This window comes from Cotesia glomerata, linkage group LG6 (assembly GCF_020080835.1).
Source record: "Cotesia glomerata isolate CgM1 linkage group LG6, MPM_Cglom_v2.3, whole genome shotgun sequence".
Classification (NCBI taxonomy): domain Eukaryota; kingdom Metazoa; phylum Arthropoda; class Insecta; order Hymenoptera; family Braconidae; genus Cotesia; species Cotesia glomerata.
In genome coordinates this window covers 22,358,324-22,383,983 of record NC_058163.1, presented here as the reverse complement: position 1 = coordinate 22,383,983, position 25,660 = coordinate 22,358,324, and the positions used below count along the sequence as shown (strand labels likewise).

The 25,660-nt window shown below is 28.4% G+C and overlaps 4 protein-coding genes across 14 annotated transcripts; 2 read left to right on the top strand and 2 right to left on the bottom strand.

Annotated features, from left to right (window-relative positions):
* Positions 1-73: 73 nt before the first annotated feature.
* On the bottom strand, positions 74-11,536 carry LOC123266647 (serine/threonine-protein phosphatase 6 regulatory subunit 3). 9 transcript variants are annotated; one of them, XM_044730985.1, is made up of 18 exons: positions 11,417-11,536; positions 10,859-11,049; positions 9,960-10,039; positions 9,718-9,869; positions 8,483-8,604; positions 8,062-8,232; positions 7,773-7,951; positions 7,575-7,688; positions 6,245-6,377; positions 5,889-6,155; positions 5,733-5,797; positions 5,457-5,655; positions 5,290-5,376; positions 5,117-5,214; positions 2,948-3,035; positions 2,694-2,883; positions 2,127-2,589; positions 74-779 (listed from the first exon to the last, which is right to left on the bottom strand). In XM_044730985.1, the coding sequence occupies exons 2-18, from the start codon at positions 10,916-10,918 to the stop codon at positions 731-733; spliced, it is 2,517 nt and encodes an 838-aa protein (XP_044586920.1). In that variant the 5' UTR covers positions 10,919-11,049; positions 11,417-11,536; the 3' UTR covers positions 74-730. The 9 variants fall into 9 exon arrangements, with proteins under 9 accessions (XP_044586920.1, XP_044586922.1, XP_044586925.1 ...); XM_044730987.1 differs by having other exon boundaries at positions 11,333-11,425; XM_044730990.1 differs by lacking the exon at positions 11,417-11,536 and adding an exon at positions 11,333-11,357 and having other exon boundaries at positions 10,859-11,046.
* A 103-nt stretch (positions 11,537-11,639) lies between these two features.
* LOC123266646 (leucine-rich PPR motif-containing protein, mitochondrial-like) lies at positions 11,640-16,241 on the top strand. 3 transcript variants are annotated; one of them, XM_044730980.1, is made up of 3 exons: positions 11,640-11,800; positions 12,109-12,252; positions 13,318-16,241. In XM_044730980.1, the coding sequence occupies exons 2-3, from the start codon at positions 12,128-12,130 to the stop codon at positions 16,169-16,171; spliced, it is 2,979 nt and encodes a 992-aa protein (XP_044586915.1). In that variant the 5' UTR covers positions 11,640-11,800; positions 12,109-12,127; the 3' UTR covers positions 16,172-16,241. The 3 variants fall into 3 exon arrangements, with proteins under 3 accessions (XP_044586915.1, XP_044586916.1, XP_044586917.1); XM_044730981.1 differs by having other exon boundaries at positions 11,782-11,863; XM_044730982.1 differs by lacking the exon at positions 11,640-11,800 and adding an exon at positions 11,898-11,939.
* Positions 16,242-17,741: 1,500 nt separating this feature from the next.
* On the top strand, positions 17,742-24,385 carry LOC123266601 (leucine-rich PPR motif-containing protein, mitochondrial-like). Its single transcript, XM_044730904.1, has 5 exons — positions 17,742-18,076; positions 18,162-21,123; positions 22,541-23,213; positions 23,775-23,927; positions 24,170-24,385. Exons 1-5 carry the CDS (start codon positions 17,943-17,945, stop codon positions 24,250-24,252), a joined length of 4,005 nt encoding a protein of 1,334 aa, XP_044586839.1. The 5' UTR covers positions 17,742-17,942; the 3' UTR covers positions 24,253-24,385.
* LOC123266603 (barrier-to-autointegration factor) lies at positions 24,291-25,652 on the bottom strand. The gene is made up of 2 exons (XM_044730906.1): positions 25,391-25,652; positions 24,291-24,895 (listed from the first exon to the last, which is right to left on the bottom strand). The coding sequence occupies exons 1-2, from the start codon at positions 25,514-25,516 to the stop codon at positions 24,749-24,751; spliced, it is 273 nt and encodes a 90-aa protein (XP_044586841.1). The 5' UTR covers positions 25,517-25,652; the 3' UTR covers positions 24,291-24,748.
* Between the last annotated feature and the right edge of the window lie 8 nt (positions 25,653-25,660).

The following is a 25,660-nucleotide window of genomic DNA, read 5'->3' as shown; positions in this document are numbered from 1 at the left end:
AATTAATCTATAAATAAAATTTCAGGAAGAATATAAATTTAATTTAAGGTTTATTGTAGCAAAAAAATTAGTGTAAAAGTCGAGATGAATTTTTTATTCATTGTAACATCATTTAGCGTCATGGTAATTAATTTTATGATAAAAATACAAGGATTAATTCATATTACAGTTACTTTAATTCTACTAGTTTTAATTAAATAATATTTCATTTGTTTCTTTCTGTTTGTTTGTTTCTTCAATTAACTACTGTATAGACATCGAACAATTTCACTATATAAAACAGTTGAGCATCAAATAACTCGCATTCATCGTATCTAATTAACTAATTAATACAATGCATTAATAATAGTAATAATAAATCGATGACAATAATAATAGTAATAATAATAATAATAATAATAATAATAATAATAATAATAATAATAATTAATAATTGATAACAATACCCTGCAATACATAACTTGAAGCCATGTTTATACGATGTTTTTCATTTTTTAAGTATAAATTTAAATAACTCTGTCATTTGTGGACAATGTTTTTTTTTTTCCATCTGATATGATTTATGTATAATACAGAAATATAATCATAATTCTTTAATCAAAATTTAATATACTTATTATTATTTTTTTTTTAAACTTCTTCGATGCATTCACTCATACATAATCACCAATTAACTAAACAAATAAATCTCATCCTTATAAATTTACAATTTAACAATCAGTTGGTTTGTTTATAAATTTGTAAGTGCACGTGTTTTATCTTCAGGCTCTTCTGATTTTCTGAAAAATAATTTTAAAGATTTTATTAATTTATAAAATAATAACAATAATAATAATAATAACTAGCAACCTCGCAGTCACTATGTGACTGCAGTGACTTGTGAACTATAAATAAATAAAATTTTGCGTCATTAAATAATGACTTTTGTTTAATTGCATTGTATTTTCTTAACTATTGACGTTTTTTAAGATATAAGCTCATCCCGATGTTACACTCGTCAAGAGCTTTCATTTGAGTACCGACATGCATTTTCATATATACATATATATATATATATATATATATATATATATATATATATATATATATATATATATATATATATATATATATATATATATATATATATATATATATATATATAAATATGTGAAAAATTGATGTGGGTACTCAAATGAAAGGTCTTGATGAGTGGGACATAGGGATGAGCTTATATCTTTAAAAGTGTCAATAGTTCACAAGATACAAGATAATTTCTTAATTATTGACATTTTTAAAGATATAAGCTCATCCCGATGTTGCACTCACCAAAATCATTCATTTGAGTATCCACATCAATTTTTCATATATTTTGTATATTTACATATATTTAATATATATAAGTATACAAAATATATGAAAATTTGATGTGGGTACTCAAATGAAAGGTCTCGAAGAGTGTAATGTCAGGATGAGCTTATATCTTTAAAAATGTCATTAGTTGACAAGATAGCAATGTAATTTCTTAATTATTGACATTTTTAAAGATATAAGCTCATCCCGATGATACACTCATGAAGAGCTTTCATTTGAGTACCCACATGCATTTTGATATATTTTTCATATATACATATATATAATATATAAAATATATGAAAAATTGATGTGGGTACTCAAATGAAAGGTCTCGATGAGTGTAATGTCGGGATGAGCTTACATCTTTTAAGATGTCAATAATTCACAAGATGCAAGGTCATTTCTCAATTATTGACATTTTTAAAGATATAAGCTCATCCCGATGTTTCACCCATCGAGAGCTTTCATTTGATTACCCACATGCATTTTGATATATTTTTCATACAGACAAATATATAATATATATATAAATTTATGAAATATATGAAAAAGTCATGTGGGACTCAAATGAAAGGTCTCGATAAGTGTAACATCGGGATGAGCTTATATCTTTGAAAGTGTCAATAGTTCACAAGATACAAGGTCATTTCTTAATGATGTATCTAGAGATAGAGAATTTTCATATGCAGCTTAAATACTTAACATAATAAATTGAGAATTATATGAAACCTTGAAAAGGCATAAATTCAAATAAATAATAATAATAATAATATTTAATATTTAATATTTACCTATCACTTGGAGGAATATTTTCAATTGGCTCTACATTAGCATTATCATTTACATTTGAAGACACATTATTATCTGGATTTTCTCTAACTGAATCCTTAGTATTCTTATTCTCAATGATATTAGCTTTAATTGGATCTTGATCAGCAGATGCTTCTGGGGACTTAATATCATTAGGAGAAGAAGAAGAATTAGTCAAAAAAGGAGAAGAAGTGGCAATTGGTTCGGGATTAGAAGTAGCTAGTTTGTCTGTTGTACTAGTCGTTGTCTCAGGTACTTCCTGCTTTTCAGGTTCAGCGTTAGGTTGCATGGTTGTTTGTGCAGGGTTTGCAATGTTAAGCGTACTATCAAAGTTGTCAAAATTAGCCCAGCCTGACGATTCATCTGTAGGCGATGTCGATGAATCCCAAGGGCTTACTTCTGGTAGAATTGTATTGTTTGATAAAGGCTCTGGCGTGTCCCAAGCTGATTAATAATAAAGTTAATTAATAATTTATTTATTTATTCAGTTTAATCATAATTGTAAAAATTGTTTTAAATTAAATAATAAATCAATAATTGAAACTAACGATCAGCAGAATCTATTTCCATCTGAATGTCTTTAGTATCTTCGTCCTCGTCGGAAGAAATAGAATCATGCTGCTGTTGCTTGAATGGCCAATCGCGTTTATCAATAACTGTTTGGAAAGTTAGTTCGCCTTCATCGCCCCATTCAAGACCTTCTTCCTCTAGGCCGGCTTTTTGTTTTTGCTGACATATCTATTTAAATTATTAAACAATTATATTTTTCAATTCAATTTTTTAATAAAAAAAAATTATTTACTTTATTAAATGCATCTTCTTGTTGAATAAGATCTTCTTCAGTTAATGTGAAAGGCATCGTGGCTATCTGATCAACCGAATTACTGGGCCTGTTAAAAATTTCATTTTAATATTAAATAATTAATATTATTAATTGTCGTACGTATTATTTCAGATCCCAGTTAATATAATAAATAAATAATTCAAGTCGTTGCGGATCAAATCTATATACCTAGACGCTGACATATATGTGACTTTTCACGGAAAAAAGTAAACTGTAATATTCACTCGGATTCCGGTTAATTTTTAGTTTCAAACAGTACAGCGGACATCGGGGTGGCAAAAATATAAATATTACAGAACTTAATGTAGAAAGTATAAAAGCCACAATTTATAATTTAATATCCAAAATAAGTGATTAGTAGCTGTCATTATAGTAAATAACGACTCTGTTATCTTAAAAAATTACAGTTTCAAACAGTAAAAATTGCCCTTTCAATATATAGTCTACACTATGAGGAGAAGGGGAAGGTCTCACTCTCGGAGAATTTAACATTTGAAACAGTAAAAATTCTACTCTTAAAATAAATATTTTACTAGTCTAAGCAAATTAATAATTAGTTTGATTTTTAGCGTTGCGTTAAAAATTTACCATTTTACTTTGTAAATATTGACGTTGCTTGTATAGAAATTTAGTAACTATAGTTTATATTTTTTACATATTATGCGATCATTTTTTAGGTACGAAATGATAAATATCAAAGTCAAAATTCTTAATTATTATACTTTAACATTTTCAACTTTCACATAGCGAATATTACTGTTTGAAATAGTATTTTCTTCCATGTAAATAATAAATTGTATAGCATTTAAATGATAAATATTATAAAGTGATTGGTAAAATCACGATTATTGATTATTAACTATTTATTTGAGTAGTGCAATTGACGAAATTAATTGCTATAGTTAATAATTATTATCTTTACAAATAATAATTATTGTTAGCTGTAGAGTATATGTCATGTCATTTATGTTGTGTACTTGCTACATGACTAACATCAATTCAATGTAATGCTGATAAAAAATTCTTTGATTCTTATGTTAATAATCAATTTTCAAGGTATTGTTTTTTTTTTTTTTAAATGTTATTTATATTTAAAATTTTAAAAGAATTTTTTTTTAATTTTAAAAAAAAATTTTTTTGCTTTTGAAAAATTTTTTCTAAAAAGTCGATTATCCATATTGTAGAAAAAATTTTTTTTTAATATTTTTGTTATTTATATTGTATTATATTGTAATATATTGTATACAATATATTTTATTACACCTTTCGATCAGCGATTATCAATCTTTAAACTCTAATCTACTTCGATAAATAATAAATACTGGCTGTATGAAGTGCGGTTAGAATTTTGTAAAGTTATTAAATGAAATTCGCTTCTCATTATCGCCTGAAAATCAAGATCCCGAAAAATCAACACTGAATTTATGAAAATTTTTTTTGTCCATATATACAGAAGATAGAAGATTAACGATTTTAGATCTGTTGATTTCCTTAGCTGAACTTTTGGATTTTCCAAAAATTTTATTCTTTCGAAAACATCCCTGAACTATAGCGAACAAAAAAAAAAAAAAAATTGTTGAAATTGGTCCAGTCGTTTTTGAGTTTTAGCGAGACTAATGCACAGCTAGTCATTTTTATATATATATATATATATATATATAGACTTATATAGGTGACAAATAAAATACTGCTGTGAAGCGGGAAATAATTGATGTTACTTGATATTTATGATTTTTTAATATTTAGGATTTTTTTTTTCAACTTTTTTTTTTTCTAAACCATCCTCGAACTACAACGTACAAAACAAAAATAAATTATCAATATCGGTCAAGCCGTTTTTGAGTTATAGCCAGAATAACGCACAGCAATTCATTTATATATATATATATATATATATATATATATATATATATATATATATATATATATATATATATATATATAGATAGAAGATAACATTACTAATTTTTATATGGATCTAATTAGATACTTGAAGAAGCCATGATCCATGGCGAAACGTCGCTGAATTGAAATAAAAAATTGAGATAAAAAAGATTTGATCCGTAACAACCTGAATTATTTACTTATTAATTGTTAAATAATAAAAAAATAATTTTTTATTCTTACTGCAAAGCATCATTTCCATCATTAAATTTATCGTCATATAAGCCGTAATGATCGGTAAAACGTGATGTCATTTGTTGTTCTTGATAGTTTTCATAAACCTAAATAAATTTATAAAATAATTATATCCATATAGATAATAAAAATTTTAATAAAAATATTTTTAAGTCAACTACCTGCTGGCAATAATTATCTTGGGAGTAAGAATTAAAATCTTCTGTGCTGTCCTCAGACGACGTGATGTACGGCTGTGTTTTTCCGCCCTAAAATTTAATTATTGAAAAATTTAATTAAAATTTATCGATGAATTTTTTAATAAATATTATTTAAAAAAAAAAATTACCAGGAATATTTGGTGTGTTTTGTTAATTTCAGCAAGTTGAGTATTTACAAGTGCTTCCCACTTTTCAAAGCACTCTTGAGGAACATTTTCTTTTAAATACTTGCTCAATTCTTCGCTCTTTTCAGACTTTTTCACAATATTATTAGCTATATTTATTAAATGGCCCATGTAGCCTTGACGGATTCCATTTTCTTTTTTTCTGGGTTAAATAAATTATCTGGTTAATATAAATTGTCATTGACGTAAATTAAGATAATTAAATAAATAAAAACATACTGTTTATCGTCATTTATCACCCAGGCGTCTAGTATACGCTCGATCAATTTACACTGAACAAATATCTGTTGCAAAAATTGATAATGATATTTAATAAAATTTATAAAGTAAAAATAAAATAAGCTGATTGATTTATGTAAAAATTTTAAGCCTTACGTGCGAATATACTGAATTGCTATTCTCTTGCCACTCTCCACTAATAACTAAAGCCAGGCATTGTTCTACTTGAGTATGAAGGAAGTTATTCCAACAGTACTTGAAAAATAGATCCAACAACGTTTGGAATGTACCTAGCTCAGCGAGCTTCTGGAATACTTTAATATTCTCCGACGAAAGAAGAGCTGTTAATAATTTGGCAATATGCAGGCGGGTATTCCCTAACGGAATCTCTAATAATCCAGCTGTTGTCTTAACTGTGGGCTTCTGTTGAGCAAATATAGAACAGAATATTTAATTATATTTTAAAATGAATTATTATTATTTTTAATGTTGGTTAGTCGATATTTTCTTACAGGCGGTGGGTCAAATAATAGCTTTTGTAATTTTTCCAGGTACGGTAAAGTGGCATTTTGGATTTTAATATGGTCCATATTTTCTGTTGTATCTTCACCAGAATTATTACCTTGTTTTGGATCAATTAAAATACTGAAATAAATTTTATTTTTTATTTTTAAAAATTGTTATTTTTTTATTATTAGTTTTAAATTAATTATAATTAAATTAGTAGACATTCAATAATTTTTAAAATTTTTTGGTAAATATTTGCAACCATTTTAATTTTCATTTTTTTGAACGAAATTTCTATTTGATTTTATTGATATATTTTTTTTAAATACATAAAAAAATGAACAATTAAAAAAAAAAAGTTGATCATCACAATTTTAAAAATTTTATAAATTTTTTAGAAAATTGTGATACCTAGTCTTTTTTTTTTTATTGTTCGTTTTTTTATATACTTAAAAAAAAAATAAATCAAAAAAAGATAAAATAGAAATTTTATTCAAAAACATGAGCCAAAATTTTTTCCAACTTTTGAAAGCAAAAAAGCTATCGAAATCTTTATTTTTTTCTTTCACATTTTTTATCATAAATGCGCCGTAAAAACAAGCAGAATAAAAAAAAATTTGAAACTATTAATTTTTTACCTAGTTATGGCCCAAAATGAGGTTGACCGCACTTGTAAATAATTACTAATTTTTTTTTTTTTTTTTAATTAAAAAGTTGCTTTGATTTTAAATTTAAAAAAATAAAAAGAATTTTTTTTTTAATTATAAGGAAAAAGACCCAGTTATTGACACTGGTCTAGTTGTTCGACACTTGCAATTTTATTCTAATTAAAAAAAATTAAATGTACTCAAAAAAACAATTTTCTTAAAATTTATAATTCAAAAATTATATTTATCAATTCGGCTGCCCAATATTAAAACACAGTAAGTGAAAAATTTTTATACCTAATCTTTTTTAGTATTGCTGCATTTTTTATAACTTTTAGACCTTAATTTCAAGTATTTTTTCTTAAAAATATTTATATTCGAGTATTGTCTGTTCATAAATCAAATTTTTTATCTATTAGGCGCGCAAACTTTTTTTTGACAAGAAAAATTTTTAAAAATCTTAAAATTGTCAATTACTGTGTTTCGAAATTGGGCAGCCGAATTTATTAAAAATGATTTGTTTTTTTTTTAATTAAAATAAAATTACAAGTGTCAATAACTAGGCCAGTGTCAATAACTGGGTCTTTTACCATAATAAAATTGTTATAAAAATCTAAAAAATTATTATATGTCCGCTAAATTCAATATTATTTTAAATTATCATAACTAATATTAAAAATAATCATACTTGTTTGTTTCTTGGCCAAGTAAAACTAATAGTACTTGAATACCTCCTACAATGCTACTTTCTTTATGTTCACCAGATAAAATAGTCTCTAGTATTAATGACACGGTTTCTTCTCTGTAAAAAAAAAAAAAAAAAAATATTATTAATATTTATATTAATTAATTAAAAAAATAAATAAATAAATAAATAAAAACTTACGACTCTAATGTATTGAGAATAGGATCAGGATCAGTGCGTTCAGTGCACGTTAACCTGTACTCCCTTGCTAATTTAACAATATCACAAAGTAACTGTGCCGCATTAGTATGTTTGTCTGAATCAGCTTCAGACGATAATAATTTAATCAATCGTTGTACTAGTTGCTGAGTATCCAACCACTTTTATAAAAAAAAAAAAAATTATTTCAATAAAAATAAACTAAAATAAAAAAATAGGTCGTTCTAGTATCAATCCCCAGGCATACGCTAAAACATATAATTTTTCTCACATTTAGTATATTCTGACGCATGTCAACGCCCTCGACCTTGGTGACAAGCTTCAGCACCAAGTCCATTATCGCCGAGGTCTCAAGGTGCTCGAGAAGACGATCCACGCACTTCTGGCGACCTTTAAGAAACTCTAAGACCTGCAAGCACATGAACTGATAGGAGTACCAATTCTGGTAGTGAGGAATGGATCAGGATTCAGTGACGGAGCAAAAGGGTTGGTGGAGGAAAAAGACTCATATATTAACTATTAACTTAGCTTACAGCAATATTTTTTTTAAATGCTGTACTATTAGTATTCATTTAGAAAGGTTTCTAAGCGTCAGTTAGACTATTAAATTTTAAAAATGCCAGAAATTATGATACTCAGAAATTAAATAGCGCTTTTAAACTGACTAATTTAGGATTTTATTTATTAATTACCTGGTCACTTTTACGGATCAAAAGTACTCCTATTATTTTACTGAAAAATGAGGCAAGAAGTGGATTCAATGGTTCATCGGTGTCGATAAATGAATATAATTTTGCCAACAATGTTTCGGAACCTGAAAAAAAAAATTTTATTCTAAATTAAATAAATAAATTTTTTTTTTAATTAATTAATCGAATAATTTTCAGAATAAAAAAAAAATGTTAAAATTCATGAGACTGAAATTAGCGGACATGACAATTTTTTAATTTTTCTTGAAAAGTAAAATAGGTCTAGAAAATTGTTTAAAAGAATTTTATTTATAATTTACTAGCAACCTTGCAGTCACGATGTGACTGCTGAGACTTGTGAACAATAAATAAATAAAATTTTTCTTTATTAAATAATGACTTTTGTTAAATTGCAGTGTACTTTCTTAACTATTGGCGTTTTTAAAGATATAAGCTTATCCCGATGTTACATTCATCAAGAGCTTTCATTTGAGTACCCACATCAATTTTTCATATATTTATATATATATTATATATGAAAAATATATCAAAATTGATGTGGGTACTCAAATGAAAGGTCTCGATGAGTGTAACATCGGAATGAGCTTATATCTTTAAAAATGTCAATTGTTCTCAAGATATAAGCTAATTTCTTAATTGTTGATATTTTTAAAGATATAAGCTCATCCCGATGTTACACTCATCAAGAGCTTTCATTTGAGTACCCACATGCATTTTGATATATTTTTCATATATACATATATATAATATATATAAATATATGAAAAACTGATGTGGTTACTCAAATGAAAGGTTTCGATGAGTGTAACATCGGGGTGAGCTTATATATTTAAAAATTCCAATAGTTCACAAGATACAAGGTAATTTCTTAATTATGTATTTAGAGATAGAGCATTTTCGAATGCAGCCTAAATACTCATTTATTTGATAAAAAAATTATAAAAAATTTAATTATTTCAATAAAATTTTTAATTAATAATTTTCAGATTAAAAAAAATTTGCCCTAAGAAATCAATAAGACGACAAAGAAAAATTTGTCAAAATTAAGAGAATTATTTTATGATATTTTTACTCCGTTAGTCAGACAAGAGCCAAGCGTCAATTAAATTTAAAAACAAAACATAATTTAACATAATCACACCTTGTAACAGTTACCATTAAAAATAGTAAAACTAACAAGAATAAGAAGTATAATTGAAGTTGCTCCAATAAATTACCTGCCAACTTTTCATTAAGAGTCGGAACATTACATGTGAGTAATTCACAGGCTACGTTAGGGTATTTGTACCTCCACCTCTCCTCGATGTCTTCAGGCGGTTCTTTAGTGGTCAGCGATACTAATTCTTCGATAACTTCAGGCCTCGTCAAACTAAAATAAATTTTTTTTAAATACCAATTAATTTAAATAATAATTTTTTTTTAAATACCAACAAATATTAAATAATCTAACCACACTTACTATTCAACTAATTTTTTGTTCTGACTTTTACACTCAGGCACTATTTCCTCTTGATCCATCAGCTCTTGGAGTGTGACATCCTTAAAAAAAAAAAACGTGAACATCAGCTTTGGCAATAAAATAAAATAATAAAATTACTAAGTGGATTTTTACGTGCAAGTAAAATGAAAATTAATTCAGCAGATATTTGATAATTTTTTTTAACAAATAAATTATGGCAAAAAAATGAGAAAAAAATTGTAGAAATTTTTATGAAAATTAACTTAGCATTTATTTAATAATTTTTAAAATTTTATAGCAAATAAATTATGACAAAAAAAAATAGAAAAAAAATTGATATGTAGAAATAAAAAAAATGCAATTTTTTAAAAATAATTTTTTGGAGCAAATTTTTTTGATAAATAAAATTAAAAAATTGTTAATTGACGGCTAAATTTAATGTCAGTCAGCTAAAAAATATTTTAAAAAAAATCGCACGTATAAATTTTGAAATTTTCTATACGTGAAATTTTTTCTTTTAATTGTTTTTTAATAATTTTTCAATAAAATAAATTACCAAAATTTTCAGATGTCGGCTAATTTAATTTTCATTAATTTTTTTAAATTTTCACTCGTCGAATGTTTTTACTAAGTTTTTCGTCATAATAATTTTATTATTGATATAAAATCATAAAAAAAATTATGAAAATTAATTTAGCAGATATTATTAAATTTTAATAATTTTTTCAACAAATAAATTATGGCAAAAAAAATTGACATGTAAAAATTAAAAAATGCAATTTTTTAGAAATAATTTTTTGGAACAAATTTGTTTGTTAAATAAAATAAAAAAAAAATAATCAAGTGACTCCTAAATTTAATGTCATGCAGCAAGTAAGGTTAACATAAAAAATACAAACTTCTTTGTTAAGTAATGCCTCAATTTGTGGAGACAATGCATAGATGTTAGCCCAAAACATCTTGGATCCACGCTGGCTTTCAAATAAACCACGTACTGAACTTGTAAATACTGTTTGATTCAAGTATTTTTATCTCCCACAGCATCCGGACCAAGTAATATGTTGGATTTTATTTTAATAATACTGAGCTGCTACAAAAAAATATAAAAAATAATTATTAATATAAATTAATCACTTCAATAAATAATTATTATAAAATAACTAACGCGGGTGTATTTAAGATAAACTGAAACGTAAAAGCTAAATAAAATATAAAAAGTTATTTAAGCAGATCTATACTACAGTACATAAAGTTTTTGCGATCGTCACTGTGTTCAACTATACTGTGCTACATATGCTTATGCACTTGATTTTAATGCTCAATGCTTAGCATACATACTCTTATTAAGATTACTATTATTATCATTACGTTACATTAGATACTAGGATATATCTTCATTGTCTCGCTCTTGCTCTTAATGTATTTAAATCCGTTATTCTAACTTATTCACCACTTACTTATTTATCTTTTATTTTCCATTTATTATATGTTTTTCTCCCAACTACTGCACTGAATTTTCCACTGCGCATGCGCAGTTATTAAAAAATTAAGCGCCATTTTGAATTTTTTATCATTTCAGTAACCTCGTGTGTTAGTATTTGTTTTAGAGTTTTTTAATTTTTTTTAACTTCAAATTTAGTGAAATATTTTTTATATAATTGTGTAAATAATTACTCTGATTTTTTGCAATTATTGAAAATTGTTTTTAGAGTTTTATTTTATTTTTTGGGATCTGGGAGTTGACATTTGGCGCTATCTGTCAAAATTTAATAAAACTGACAATTATTTATTATTCACGTTGTTTAAATTTTTACTCTGTTATGTTTACATTGATATTTAAGGTTAGTTTTTGACAATAATGAAAATTATTTAAAATTATAATTATGAATAAACAATTATGACAGGTATGTTTTTTTTTTTTAGAAAATATTTTATGGACATGCGCATAGTTATTGAAATTTAGTATTTGTTAACAACTAGGTATGTTATTAATTTTTGACACTATAAATTATTTTATTTATTTTTTTTTAATAATTAAAAAAATTTTATTAAAAATTAATTTTGTTTTCTTTAGTCAAAAAAAAATAATTATTTTATTAACTGGAGTGTTTTATTAATTTTAATTAAAAAAATTAATTTATTTTTTTAGATAAATTATATGTGAAACAATGAGACCATTATCAAGGTATATAATACAAGTGATAAGAAATAGATTTCGTTGGAGATGTCCTATTTATCAACCCCATTTACTAGTCAGTAACAACCCAGTGCATTATGCACAAAATTTGTCAAGGTAAATTATTTTGATCTACTTAAAAATTATTTTTTGAAATGAAAATCAATTAAAAAATTATTTGATCATTTTAATCATTTTTTTAACAAGTAAATTATGGAAAAAAATAATTGGCATGTCAAAATTTTTAAAAATTAAAAATGCATTTTTTTAAAAATATTTTTTCGGAACAAATTTGTTTTTTAAATAAAATGATCAAATTTAAATCAAATGATTGCTAATTTTAATGTGATTTTTTTCAACTAAATCTTGAAGTTTATACAATTAAAAATGTAACAATCATAAAAATTAACAATCATACTTTAAAATAATTTTTAGAAATGAAAATTAATTAAAAAATTATTTGATTATTTTAATAATTTTCTTAACAAGTAAATTATGGCAAAAAAAATTGACATGTAAAATTTTATATTAAAGAATTGAAAAATACAATTTTTTTTTTGTTTTTTTTTTTTTTTCTAATTTGTTTTAAAGTCGCATAAACTACTAAGGTCATGAGCGACTACGGTAGGGGGTAAACTTTTTGAGATTGGAACTCGTTTTATTTTTTGGGCTGAGCAGAATAATACACTTAAATATTGAAAATATTCATTGGTGTACGCCGGACTCGAACCCGGTCCAATGCTTTACTGCGCGCCTTAATACAATTTAAAAAAATTTTTTTTCGGATAAAATTTTTTTTTAATAAAATTATTAAACGATTGCTAACTTTAATGTGATTTTTTTAAAACTAAATCTTGAAATTTATACAATGAACAATGTAATAATCATAAAAATTAACAATCATACTTTAAAATAATTTTTTGAAATGAGAATTAATTAAAAAATTATTTGATCATTTTAATAATTTTTTTAACAAGTAAATTATGGCAAAAAAAATTGACGTAAAAATTTTTAAAAATTAAAAATGCAATTTTTTTTTTAATATTTTTTCGGAACAAATTTGTTTTTCAAATAAAATTAATAAAATGATCAAACTGCTGTTAACTTTAATGTTATTTTTTTAAACTAATTGTTGAAGTTTATACAATTAAAAATTTCTAAAAAATCATATAAAATTTCCAGGAGTTATGGAAACAGTCCAGGACCAGTTTCAACAGTTTTCAATGAAAACCTCCTGTATCAAATCGACATAAAACTTCAAAAAGGAAACCCGATCCCCAAAAAATTAGTCGAGCGTTTGATAATCGAGCTTCAAAACTTTGGAAAAATCCATAACTTCGACGGATTCCTAGTCATAAAAAGTTGCGGTAAGTCTTTGATGGACGCAGACGCTAAGGAGAGTATCGAGCTGGTCCACTACTTATGGGACACCCTGGAAAGCCTCGAAGTAAAACTCGAAGTGTCTCATTACAATGCTCTGTTAGAAGTGTACTTAGAAAAAGACTTCGACTTTTCACCAAATCAATTTCTCTCAACAATGATTGAAAAATCAGTAGAACCCAACCGCGTGACTTTCCAGCGACTAATAGCAGCTTGCTGCAAAAAAGGCGACATCGCAGAAGTGATGACTCTGTTGGTAGAAATGAAGAGCCGAAACCTTCCTTTAACCGAGGAGAATTTCAATATGCTAATCTTGGGTCACAGCCAAGCGGGGGACATTGAAAGCGCGATTAATACCCTGGCCATCATGAAGGACAAGGGAATTGTCCCTTCAATTGACACCGAAACTGCTTTAATGTGCGCGTATGCCAAACAAGGTGACTTCAAGTCTCTGAATGACTCATTTGAAAAATTAGCAGCTAACAATTTTGATCTCGAGGAGAGACATTACATGGAAATTTTTCAAAGCTTAGTAGTTAACGGACACTTGGAGCAAGCTGAGAATTTTTTATCAAAAATGCCCAAAGATATTAACTCGGACATAGACATCAGCCGGCTGATCATAAAACTTATCAAGATGCAGCACACTGATCTGGCTTTAAGGCTTTTAAAGTCTACGACGTCGAATTCTCTGAGATTACACGCCCGTATAAATATATTCCTTGGATCTTTAATAAAAACCGACACCAAGGTAGAAGAAGTAATTCTAATTTGCGAGAGAATAAAAAAAGACTTTGCTAGTGAAGATCCTTTTAAAGACGCAGTCTACTTCTACCTGTTCAACGGGATAAACCCATCTTCAACTCTCGAGATGATGAAAGCCTGGCACAAAGCTGGTGGAGAAATCCACGATCATTTTTTTTGGCCGCTGCTAGTCCTCGAAAGCAAAGCCAGCAATGTCGACGGGATTTTAAACGTCCTTAGATCAATGATTGAAGATTTTAAAATTACCCCTTCTTTGAGGACACTCAGAGACTTTACAATTCCTTACATGTTTGGTTCTCGAAAAGAAATCATTAATAGACTGAAGCCGCTGAATATTTCCTCGGACACTATTGTGATAGCGATGGCCGACAGGTGTATTATTGAGCGACAGCTCAAAAATGCTGCGATCTTGATGACTTTTCATGAAACTAAATTCCCTACGGATGATGAATTCCTCCATCGATTCGTAGAGACTCTCAACGCCAAAAATGATGTAAAATCTTTTGTTGTAATTTTAAGACTTTTGTACAGTGACTCGGGAAAGATTTCAGCGGTTTGTATGGATAAAATTTTGAGGAAAATTATTGATGTAGTACCGGATTATCGGCCGAGTGTGATGATTAGTCTCCTTCAGGAGCTAATGGTAGCTGGGTTGAGTATTTCTAAGGAGATTGCAGGGGAAATTAGAAGCTATCTAGGAAATACTGCTGAAGAAGTTGATGATGTTATTAAAAAATTAGAATCTGGAGAATTAACAGAAGTTCCAATGTCTGAGTACAATCCTTATTTGCTGCAGCGATCTGAAGGTTCTGGAGATATTATTCCTCATAGTCAGGTGTATAAATTGAGGAATGAGTTCAATAAATATGTTACGGAGTTTGATAATGAGCGCGCAGCTGCTATTTGCAAGCAATTAGATGCTATAGGGTATGTAACTCCGCCGTTTTATGCCATGGCGATTGGAGTTTTTTGCGATTTGGGAGATCTGGAGACTGCTGCAAAATATGTTGAGCAATTTTCAGAGAAATTACCTCAGCATAATTTGAGTTTTGGGAAAGGTCTTAAGTTTGCGGAGTTGTTGGTGAAAAATAATCGGTTTGAAGAAGCTGTTAGGTTTATTAAGAGGCAGCCGGTCGCAGAAGACAAGCGAGCTTTTTCTCGGACGAATGTCAAAGCTGTGGAGTCTCTTCTTGCACTGACGGCAAATCAAGAAAGTCTTGAGAAGACTTTTCAGATGATTGACTTGTTAGCGAACAAGAAATTGTTGAAAGCGGCCACTTTTCCACTCGGGATTATTATTGAATCTTTTCTTGAAAAAAAAGAACACACTAAAGCTCTGGAAGTTTTTGAGCGAGCTGTGACTGAGTATATGTGTACTCCTAATAAAATTAAATTGTTAGAGACTTTGGTACTGAGGGATGATCAGGTTAATCTTAAAAGATTTTTAGATTTTATTAGTGATACTTGGGGGGAAGAAAACACGGACTTCTGTATGGCGCTGGTGAATTTAAGCATTGGAAAGTATCAACTTGTTGAGAAGTATTTTAAAAATTTCGGCTCGTTTGTTTCGAATTTTCAAATTGGCTTTTTTATTGACTACCTTGAGAAGACGGAAAACTTTGAGGCACTTGAAGAATTCATTGAAATTACTAAGCGCTTGGATGGAAATCACACTAATTTGTTTAAAAGAGCGCTCAAGGTTTATGTTAAGTACAATGACTGGGAAGGAGCGATGGATCTTTGGATGAAGATGCAAGAAAATGAAATTAATCCTGATCGTGAATTTTTAGTTACTTTGAAGAAGTTACTTGTTAGGCATCAACAGAAAGTTCCTTTTATTTGTGAAGATAGTTATAAGAGTGATAGGGAAGTTTCGGGATTAGTTGGATAATTATTTATACAAATTATATATTTGATAAAGTTGTTAAAAAAACTTAGTTTTTGTGAATTTTATTTTTATTAAGACCACTTGATTTTTTGAATAATTTCTTCTTTCTTCATACTTGTAAAAGATGTTTGAAAAATATTTTAATTAATAATTTATATAAAACTTACATTTTTTAATATTATACTAGATTAAATAGAATATAACAATTTTTTTAAAGAAAAAATTATAAAAAAAAAAAAATTGACTTGCAGAAATTATAACAAACTATGAATGCAATTTTTTAAAAATTATTTATTTTCTGAATAAAAATTGAAAATTGTGTCAGCAGATTAGTGACATATATGTTACTATAAAAAATTAATTTTATTTTTTAAAAAATCTGTAAATATTTAGAAAAAAAATGACACTGAAGTTGACAGATATAAAAAATTTTTCTATAATTTTATGGCAATAAAATAATTAAAAAAAAAATTTAACAAAAAAATTCCTTGACATTAAAGTTAGCAGTACTAGTGAATTTTTTAATTTTTTTTAAAAAACAAATTTGTTCAAAAAAATTACTTTTAAAAAATTGCATTTTTTATTTTTTAAAATTTCTACATGTCAATTTTTTTTTGCCATAATTAATTTTTAAAAAAATTCTAAGAATTATTAAATATCTGCTAAATTTATTTTCCTAAAAATTCTGTTGATCTTGACCAATAAAATAAATAAAAATTAATTAAAAAACAAATTAAAGAAGAAATGTAAAAATTTTAATTAAATTAATGTGAAAGTAAATAATTTTATTATCTTGCTTTCAGCTGACCACGTTTTTAAATCATAATGCGAAGCATCAGAGAGTGCTTTAAGATATAAACATTTTTTAAATTTAATTTTATGACTCTGACACTTTTTAAGTAACCAATTTATTTTATTTATAGATTACTAATTCCAATTTGTTTTCTTTCTTCTGTATTCAATATTTTTTTTTTTTAATTAATAATCTAAAATATCTAAGTATTTTATCGTCTTTTAAATATAAGATTAAATGTTGTATACTATGGACTACTTTTTGGGCAGAATTGAGAAAATTCAGCGGAAGTTTTTAAAGTATTTGATATACAAAATGACAGGGAATTACCCTGCTCGCGGAGCTGAGTACTCGCGGAGCTGAGAGATTTTATTTAACAAGAAGTCAGAAATTTATAATTGTCAACTTAAATTTAACAAAACATTAACAAAAAAAAATTTGTGCCGCTTGGGATTATAAAAAAAAAAATTAAAAAATATAAACCATAAGTTGGAGACACTGAAGAATTCCCAACTGCTAAACGCTACTATCCAATAATTGTAGAGTGTATGATACTGAAGTTAGCTGACAACTGACAATTCTTTAAAATTTTTTTAACAATCAATAACAATTAAAAAATGCTTTAAAAAATTTTCACTAATAATTTTTTCTTAATTTCTACACGTGGAATTTTTTCACTTAAATTTTTTTATCAATAATTTAATTATTATAAAATTTTGAGTGTCAGTTAACTTCAGTTTCATGTAGAGTGTATGTGTGTGTTAAATTCCGTGTTACGAAACACATTTAAAAAAATCAGAATGTGTATGTATACTCAAGTACAGTCTACAGTGTAAAACACGTGTGTCTAAGGCGGCCATTGTTGCTACATGTGAAATAATTACTCACTAAATAAAAATATAAATAATTAGCAAAGTTATAATATAAATCAAACGATAAATTAAATAAACAAACCGACCATCAGAAACAAACCAAATAATAATGTCAACGATGCTCAGATACGTGCGGCAATTAAGAAAATTACATCATGTCGGGTGGCGAGTTACACTAAATCAACCCAAATTAGAAGGTGCCGGTATAAAAAATGTCGGAAATCAGCTGACAAATTTATCAAGGTAAGTTTTAATAACTTTTGTCACAAAATAAATAAGTCAATTAATTAAAATTAAGAAATTCAAAACTTGGATTGTCTTCCCGTAGGAGTTATGCAACGAACCTGGCGGTGCGACAAAAGCCGCTTCCAACAGCGACATTCCAAAACATGGAGAGTCAGCTGAAGCGAACTGGCCGAGTGTTTGCCGTAGAAATAGAACACTGGCTGGAAGAAACCCAATCTCAGAAGAATATGTCTAGTTTAAACGCTTTGTTATTAATCCGCAGCTGCGGAAAATCCTTAATTGACGCAGACTCCAAAAGAAGTATCCAGCTCGTGCAAAAAGTGTTCAAAACTTTGGAAAGCTTGCAAATAAAAATGGATGTGTCACACTATAACGCGCTTTTAAATGTCTACTTAGAAAAAGACTATGATTTTTCTCCAGATAAATTTTTATCAATGATGGAAGAGAAAAATATCGAACCTAACCGGATTACTTTCCAGAGATTGATTGCTGGGTATTGTAACAAAGGAGACATCGCTGGAGCGACAAAAATGTTGGCAGAAATGAAGAACAAAGACATGCCTTTGAGCGAAGACATCTTCATCTCGCTGATCAACGGCCACAGCCAAGCTGGAGACATGGAGAGCGCTCTAAAAACCCTGGAGTCAATGAAAGCAGCGGGGATCCATCCCTCAGCAGACATCTACGCGACTTTGATGTGCGCGCACGCTAAAAAAGGCAACATGGACGGCATCAGGAGTACTTTTGAGCTGATGAAAAAAGAAGAAATATCTCTGTTAGACAATCATTACCTAGAAATCATCAACGTGCTAGCTTCCAATGGGTTTGTCACTGAAGCAGAAGAATTTTTCACCCAGTTGCCGAGTATAATTCGCTCTGATACAGACATCTGCAGGACTTTGATTAAGCTTGCTTTTGAAGGATACTTGGAGCTCGCGTTAAAGTTGTTGAACTCCACAGCTGAAGATCCTACCAGGGAGTTATACAGGTCTTCTCTCATCGCAAAAGCTTTGGTGCTCAACGGAGGCAAGGTTGAAGACGTGATCCACATCTGCAATTTCGCTAAAATCGAGCTCAAGAGCGACAGAAATTTCGCTGTGATCGTTCTTGATTGCTTGCAGGAGGGCGTAGACTCAAGAACGACCTTAAAAATAATGCAGGCTTGGTTAAAAGCTGGGGGTAAGATCCACGAGCACTTCTTCTGGCCTTTGATGGTCTCCCACGGCAAAGCCGGGAATCCCAAAGGCGTTGCGGAGATTCTGAAGACTATGAAGGAAGACTTTAATATTTCTCCGTCGATAGAAACTATCAGAGACTACGCGATTCCTTTTATGTACGGAAACTTGGACTACACTATCGAGCTGTTGACTCCTCTGGGCATCTCCAAGAACGATATCTTGCTGGTGACTGTCGAGAGGCAGATGATTGAGAGGAAATTATTGTCAGCTGCTGCTACTATGGCCAACTACCCGGCTCCGTACTCCAAAGACGTCTTGTTGAACCGCCTGGCCTTGGCTTCTTGGGAGAACTCGCCCAAGCAGTTCATAATGAACCTCAGGTACTTGTCTGATAATTCTGAAGCTGCTAATCCTGACCAGGTTCCTATTACGCTTGTTGATGAAGCTATCAAGAAAGTTATGTCTGTAGTTTCAAGCACCCAGCCCACGGCTGTGGTTAATTTAATCAATGAGCTAGTCGCTTCAGGGCTGAGTATTTCTAAAGAGACTGGGGATGAACTCAGGAATTATTTGGGATCTAAAGTTACTCCGGAGCTGAATGAGAGTATCAATAAATTGACCTCTGGTGACTTGACCATCGTTCCTATTTCGGAGTATCATCCTCTGCCCGACAAGCCGATGAATTCAGCTCTTAACAGACACGTACGCAATATAGGAAGGAAGTTTAATGAGTTGATAGAGCAGCATGATGTTAAAGCTATTGAGGATTCTTTGCAGAAGATGGAAGCTTTTGGACAAATCACTCCCTGGGCGCTGGCTCAAGCGATTGGTGTTTTTTCGGAAAAAGACTCCTTGGAGCTTGCTAAGGACTGTGTAAAAAAATTCAAAGTTTCTTTCCCAGAAGCGTCTTTAGACGCTAAAAAGGCGATTAAGTTTGCTGACTTGCTGGTGAGGAATGGACAGTTTGAGGAAGCTGTTAAGTTCATTGCAGAGCAACCGGAGCTGCCGAGTAACAATGGGTTGAATAAGTACGACTTCAATCTTAGACTCTTGCTGGAGAAAGTTGCTGGTACCCAGAGTATTGAGCAAGCTTTTAACTTCTTTGAGCTTCTGAGGCAGAAAAATTACGTCGAGGCGGATAATTTTACTTTGGGACCCTTGGTCAAGGCTCATGCTCTTGCCAATGACCTCCCGAAGGCTATGGAAGCTTTTGAACGAGCCTGTGCTCAGTACAACTGCGCGCCGTATAAGAATAAGTTGGCTACGCTGCTGATTGAAGCGGAAGATGCTAGTAATTTACAGAAACTCACGGACATGACTACCCAGGTTCATGGAGAGAGCAGCGCTCTGGTGGATCTGGCTTTCGCGTTCATGGAGTGCGGGAAGATGCGACAGGCTAGGAAAATATTCGAGACTCCTGGGTTGCAGGTTCAGAATCCGAAGATAGCTACTGCGATTGAACATTTGGTGAAGTTTCATCCTGAGCATTTGATTCAGTTGGTTAATATTACTAAGAGTGTTGCGAGGATGGATAGAGGGTTTATGTATAGTAAATTGTTGGATGTGTTTATTGAGGATAACAATTGGGAGCAAGGACTCGCGTTGTGGACTGAGATGCAGGATGATTTTATACAGCCGACTAATAATTTTTTAAAGAAACTCAGCGATCTGCTTGTAAAAAATAATCAGAAGGTTCCTTTTGTATTTGACCCGGAGGTGAGTCAGGAGACTAGGACCCCTTTGACCAAAGATGTATTGATTTTGACGAGGAAACTCACCCCGGTGCGTCTTGGACCTTTTGAAGACGCAATTCAGGAGAAAGACTTCAAGAAGGCGGCGATGATGATTTCTGATGATACTCCAAAGGTATGACATTAAGGAGTTTTGAACATTTTTTAACTTTTTTTTACGGACAAATTTTTTTTGAAAAATTATTAAAAAAAAAATTGTATTTTTAATTTACTTAAATTTCTACAGGTCAATTTTTTTTTGCTATAATTTAATTGTTTAAAAAAATTCTTAAAACTATTAAATATCTGCTAAATTATTTTTCATAAAGCTTTGACATTAAAGTTAGCAGTCTTGTCCATTTTTTAATTTTTTTTTACCAACAAATTTTTTTTGAAAAATTATTATTAAAAAATTGCATTTTTTATTTAAATTTCTACAGGTCAATTTTTCTTTCTAATTTTTTTTGCAATAATTTACGTGTTAAAAAAAATTATTAAAAGTGTTAAACATCTAATAAATTAATTGTCATGAAATTATGACGTTAAAGTTAGCAGCTTTGACTATTTTTCGATTTTTTTTTTTACGAACAAATTTGTTTTGAAAAATCATTAAAAAAAAATTGCATTTTTAATTTATTTAAATTTCTACAGGTCGATTTTTTTTGTTAATTATAATTTATTTGTTCAAAAAAATTCTTAAAACTATCAAACATCTGATAAATTACTTTTCATAAAAGTATGACATTAAAGTTAACAGTCTTGACCATTTTTTTATTTTTTTTAACAAACAAATTTGTTACAAAAAATTATTTAAAAAAAATTGTATTTTTGATTTTTCAAAATTTCTACATGTCAATTTTTTTTCTAATTTTTTTTGCCATAATTTATTTATTTAAAAAAATTCTTAAAACATCTGCTAAATTAATTTCCATAAAGGTGTGACATTGAAGTTAGCCGTCTTGACCATTTTTTAATTTTTTTTTTACCAACAAATTTGTTTTAAAAAATTATTAAAAAAAAAATCGAATTTTTAATTTATTTAAACTTCTACAAATCAATTTTTTTTAAATTTATTTTTGCTATAATTTATTTGTTAAAAAAAATTCTTGAAAAACTATTAAATATCTGATAAATTAATTTTTATAAAGGTATGGTATTAAAGTTAGCAGTCTTGACCAATTTTTTATTTTTTTCTTTTTTATGAACAAATTTGTTTTGAAAAATTATTAAAAAAAATTGCATTTTTTATTTATTTAAGTTTCTACAGATCAATTTTTTTTTCCTCATATTTTGCCATAATTTATTTATTTAAAAAAATTCTTTAAACATCTGCTAAATTAATTTTCATAAAGATATAGCATTAAAATTAGCAGTCTTGACCAATTTTTAATTTTTTTAACGAACAAATTTGTTTTGAAGAATTATTAAAAAAAATTGCATTTTTAACTTATTAAAATTTCTACAAGTCAATTTTTTTTCTAATTTATTTTTGCTATAATTTATTTGTTAAAAAAATTCTTAAAACATCTGCTAAATTAATTTTCATTCCAAAGATTGAAGCTGTTGGAAAGTACACCAGGTTGATCAACAACGCGGTTGCCGTGGACCAGATCGACCTCGCGTTTGAAATGATGAAGACTCTTCTCACCAAATACGGATATGTCAAGTCTAACACTTTCACAAACTTGGCTATGAAGTTGGTCGAGACAAAGCGATTTGACGCGATTGAAGAGCTGGGCACTTTGTTGTCTGTAAGGACTAAGGATGCTATTAATTTTGGAAAAATTGTTTGTATTGCGAAGATCAAGGACAAAGGCTTAAGACATTTTGTTGAGACTTATGACATGGAAGCAGTTCAGTCAGACAATCTAAAAGATGTACAGAAAAATCTTCACTTTGGAGCTATAACCGAGGGACTGTTGAAAGATGAAAGTTGCTTGGAGATCTTTGAGAGCTGGGTGAATAAATTGGCTGATAAGGGACTTTCAAGAGGCAAACACGCCATTTGGTGTTACTACTTTATCAAGAGGGATCCCAAGGCAGAAGATCTATGGAAAACTGAGATTCAGCAGAGTCCCTCGCCCCTTACGAAACCTATTACTGAGTATGCTTTACAGAATAAAGATATTCAGTTGATGGAGATGCTCAAGAAGAAATTTGAGAGCCATCCAGGGTTGGCTAACAATGCTTCTGCTAGGATTTATAGCGATTTAATAGAGCTTTATAGTAAGTTTTGTGATGATTATTTTAATAACACTGAAATTAGTACTTTTTTTAGATTTAGAAAATAATTTTTAAAAAATTGCATTTATTATTTTTTAGAGCTTTTAAAAATGGAATTTTTTAAATAAATTTTTTTTTTATATAATTTATTTATTTGAAAAATTATATGGCTCTCAATTTTAGTATTATTGATAAATGAGACGTGAAAATTTTTTTACTTTTCGTTTAAAATAAATAAGATCTAGAAAATTATTTTTGAAAGATTGCATTGATTATTTTTTAGAGCTTTTAAAAGTTGAATTTTTTAAATAATTTTTTTTTTTTGATATAATTTATTCATTTAAAAAAGTATTACATGGCTCTCAATTCTTTAAAAATAAATTAAATCTAGAAAATGATTTTTAAAAAATTATGTTGATAATTTTTAGAATTTTTTAAGATAGAATTTTTTTTGTTAGAATTTATTTTTTAAAAAAATTATAAAAATTATCGTGTCTCAATTTTAGCATTGTTAATAATAATTTTATTTTTTAAATTATTAAAATTGCGAATTTTTTTCTACAGATTCACTTGAACGATTTGAAGACTCACTGAAAATTTTCAATGAAGTAAAAAGCCGATTCCGGGATAATGTTGTACGGAATGTGATGATATTGGATCTAAAAGAAGGACTGAAAAAAATAGGAAAACGTTTCCCTTATAAAATTGAATACGCAGGTAATTTTAATAACTAAATTTATTTTTATATCCATGTAAATTTTCATAAGTTTAAAATAAATCAAAATTAGTAGTAAAAATATTAATTGTTTTCCAAGACATAACAATTCATAAGCTTCAGGATTTTTTTTTAACAAATAATTTATGACTGAAAAAATTTTAGATGTAAAAAAAGTTACTTTCAATAATTTAGTAGAATTTATTTGTTAAAAAAAAATATTAAATTTATTTTTGTCTTTCAGATTGGAAAAAAGAAAGCAATGGAAAAGGATCCCAACAAATCGAAGACATACATTTAGAAAGAGAAGAAAATTATTCTAATTAGCCACGTAGTATAAATTATAAATAACTCATAACTAATCATACTTTTTAAAACCACTGTAAGAAAATTTACTTTTATTTGTATACAATACATGCATTGTTATGTTTATGGTAATTAAACTTGTGTATAAAATAAACATCTCTTTGTTTTTAATTATCAGTGTCACTAAAGATACCAAACATCCGTCAAGTTTTTACAATAATTAGTGACATTTTTATTTTATCTGAGACAAGAATTAATTAGATATTAAAATACAATCATTTTTGCGATAAGAAACACATTACATTAGTCTATTTGGTTAACTATCAGTATATAAAAATATCTTTCGATTAAAATATAATCAACTATTTATCATTAGTATTAATTATCATTAGAGTTAATTAGCAACATTGTGTCTGAATCAGACACAAAACAATCTTATAATTTTCTAATAGACAATAGACACATTTCGGAATTATCTACCTTTATAATGATAAAAAGATAATATATTAAAACAAAATTACAAAAATTCATCACACCAGTCATTAAGACACTGGTAACAATCGTTCGACTGTTTGGAATTCGCTGAGCAGACGTCCTTCATCCATTCTTGGAACAGCTCTTTATCTTTCTTAAGCACCAAGTACTGTCCTAGCACCACGTACGCCTGAAGAATAAATCAGAATTTATAAATAAAGATCAACGAACTGATCAATGAGTGGAATAGTATATTACACATCTAGGGCAGTAAAATAAGAAATGTCTCAGATCACATGCAATTGTTGTCCGAGGCGAAGCCGAGGTCAATAAACATGTGATCTGAGGCTTTCTTATTTACTGCCCGTGGTGTGTATACTATTTTTCTCCTCGACGGAGGCGGAAAGCGGCATTTTCGTTTAGCGCAGCGGGAGGAAAATTGACGCTTTCCGTCCGGAGGTGAGAAAAATTATTTATAGCACTGATTATACACTACATACCATAATAATAAAGTTAGCCGACGTTTTTAATTTTTTTTTCATTTATTAAATTGGAACAAAAAAATATTTTTTAAAAATTCCACTTACAGTTTTTTACAAATAAAATTTTTTTGTAATAATTTTTTCAATAAAAAAAAATTTTTTTAATTTTTAGATGTCGGCTAACTTAATTTTCATCTACATACCTTATCAAAGCCGGCAGCTTCTAACCGCCTTGCCAAAGTTTCACCGACACCAGCTAAATCTGTGACTGGTTTTTCTCCCATCGGCTCGGCTACGAAGTTCTTATGCTTTTGCGAAGTACTCGACATTTTTAATGCTTTTTAATTTTTTATATTGATAATTAATTAGCAAAATTTATTTTTAGACACAACAACAATGATGCAAATGCGGATGGATGATTTGAAGGTGTTTAGGTTACAAAGGTTCAACACACTCTGGTGGTGGTCTGGTTG

What these genes read in the sequence shown, in the direction of transcription:
- LOC123266603 (XM_044730906.1), bottom strand. Translation starts at nt 25,516, where the DNA reads ATGTCGAGTACTTCGCAAAAGCATAAGAACTTCGTAGCCGAGCCGATG. An exon ending in AAGCTGCCGGCTTTGATAAG is followed by an intron (nt 24,896 to 25,390) that starts GTATGTAGATGA and finishes TTTATTCTTCAG; the next exon opens with GCGTACGTGGTGCTAGGACA.
- LOC123266647 (XM_044730985.1), bottom strand. Translation starts at nt 10,918, where the DNA reads ATGTTTTGGGCTAACATCTATGCATTGTCTCCACAAATTGAGGCATTA. An exon ending in AGGCATTACTTAACAAAGAA is followed by an intron (nt 10,040 to 10,858) that starts GTTTGTATTTTT and finishes TTTTTTTTTAAG; the next exon opens with GATGTCACACTCCAAGAGCT. An exon ending in ATTCTCAATACATTAGAGTC is followed by an intron (nt 7,689 to 7,772) that starts GTAAGTTTTTAT and finishes TTTTTTTTACAG; the next exon opens with AGAAGAAACCGTGTCATTAA.
- LOC123266646 (XM_044730980.1), top strand. Translation starts at nt 12,128, where the DNA reads ATGAGACCATTATCAAGGTATATAATACAAGTGATAAGAAATAGATTT. An exon ending in TATGCACAAAATTTGTCAAG is followed by an intron (nt 12,253 to 13,317) that starts GTAAATTATTTT and finishes TAAAATTTCCAG; the next exon opens with GAGTTATGGAAACAGTCCAG.
- LOC123266601 (XM_044730904.1), top strand. Translation starts at nt 17,943, where the DNA reads ATGTCAACGATGCTCAGATACGTGCGGCAATTAAGAAAATTACATCAT. An exon ending in CGATTTAATAGAGCTTTATA is followed by an intron (nt 23,214 to 23,774) that starts GTAAGTTTTGTG and finishes TTTTTTCTACAG; the next exon opens with ATTCACTTGAACGATTTGAA. An exon ending in TTATAAAATTGAATACGCAG is followed by an intron (nt 23,928 to 24,169) that starts GTAATTTTAATA and finishes TTTGTCTTTCAG; the next exon opens with ATTGGAAAAAAGAAAGCAAT.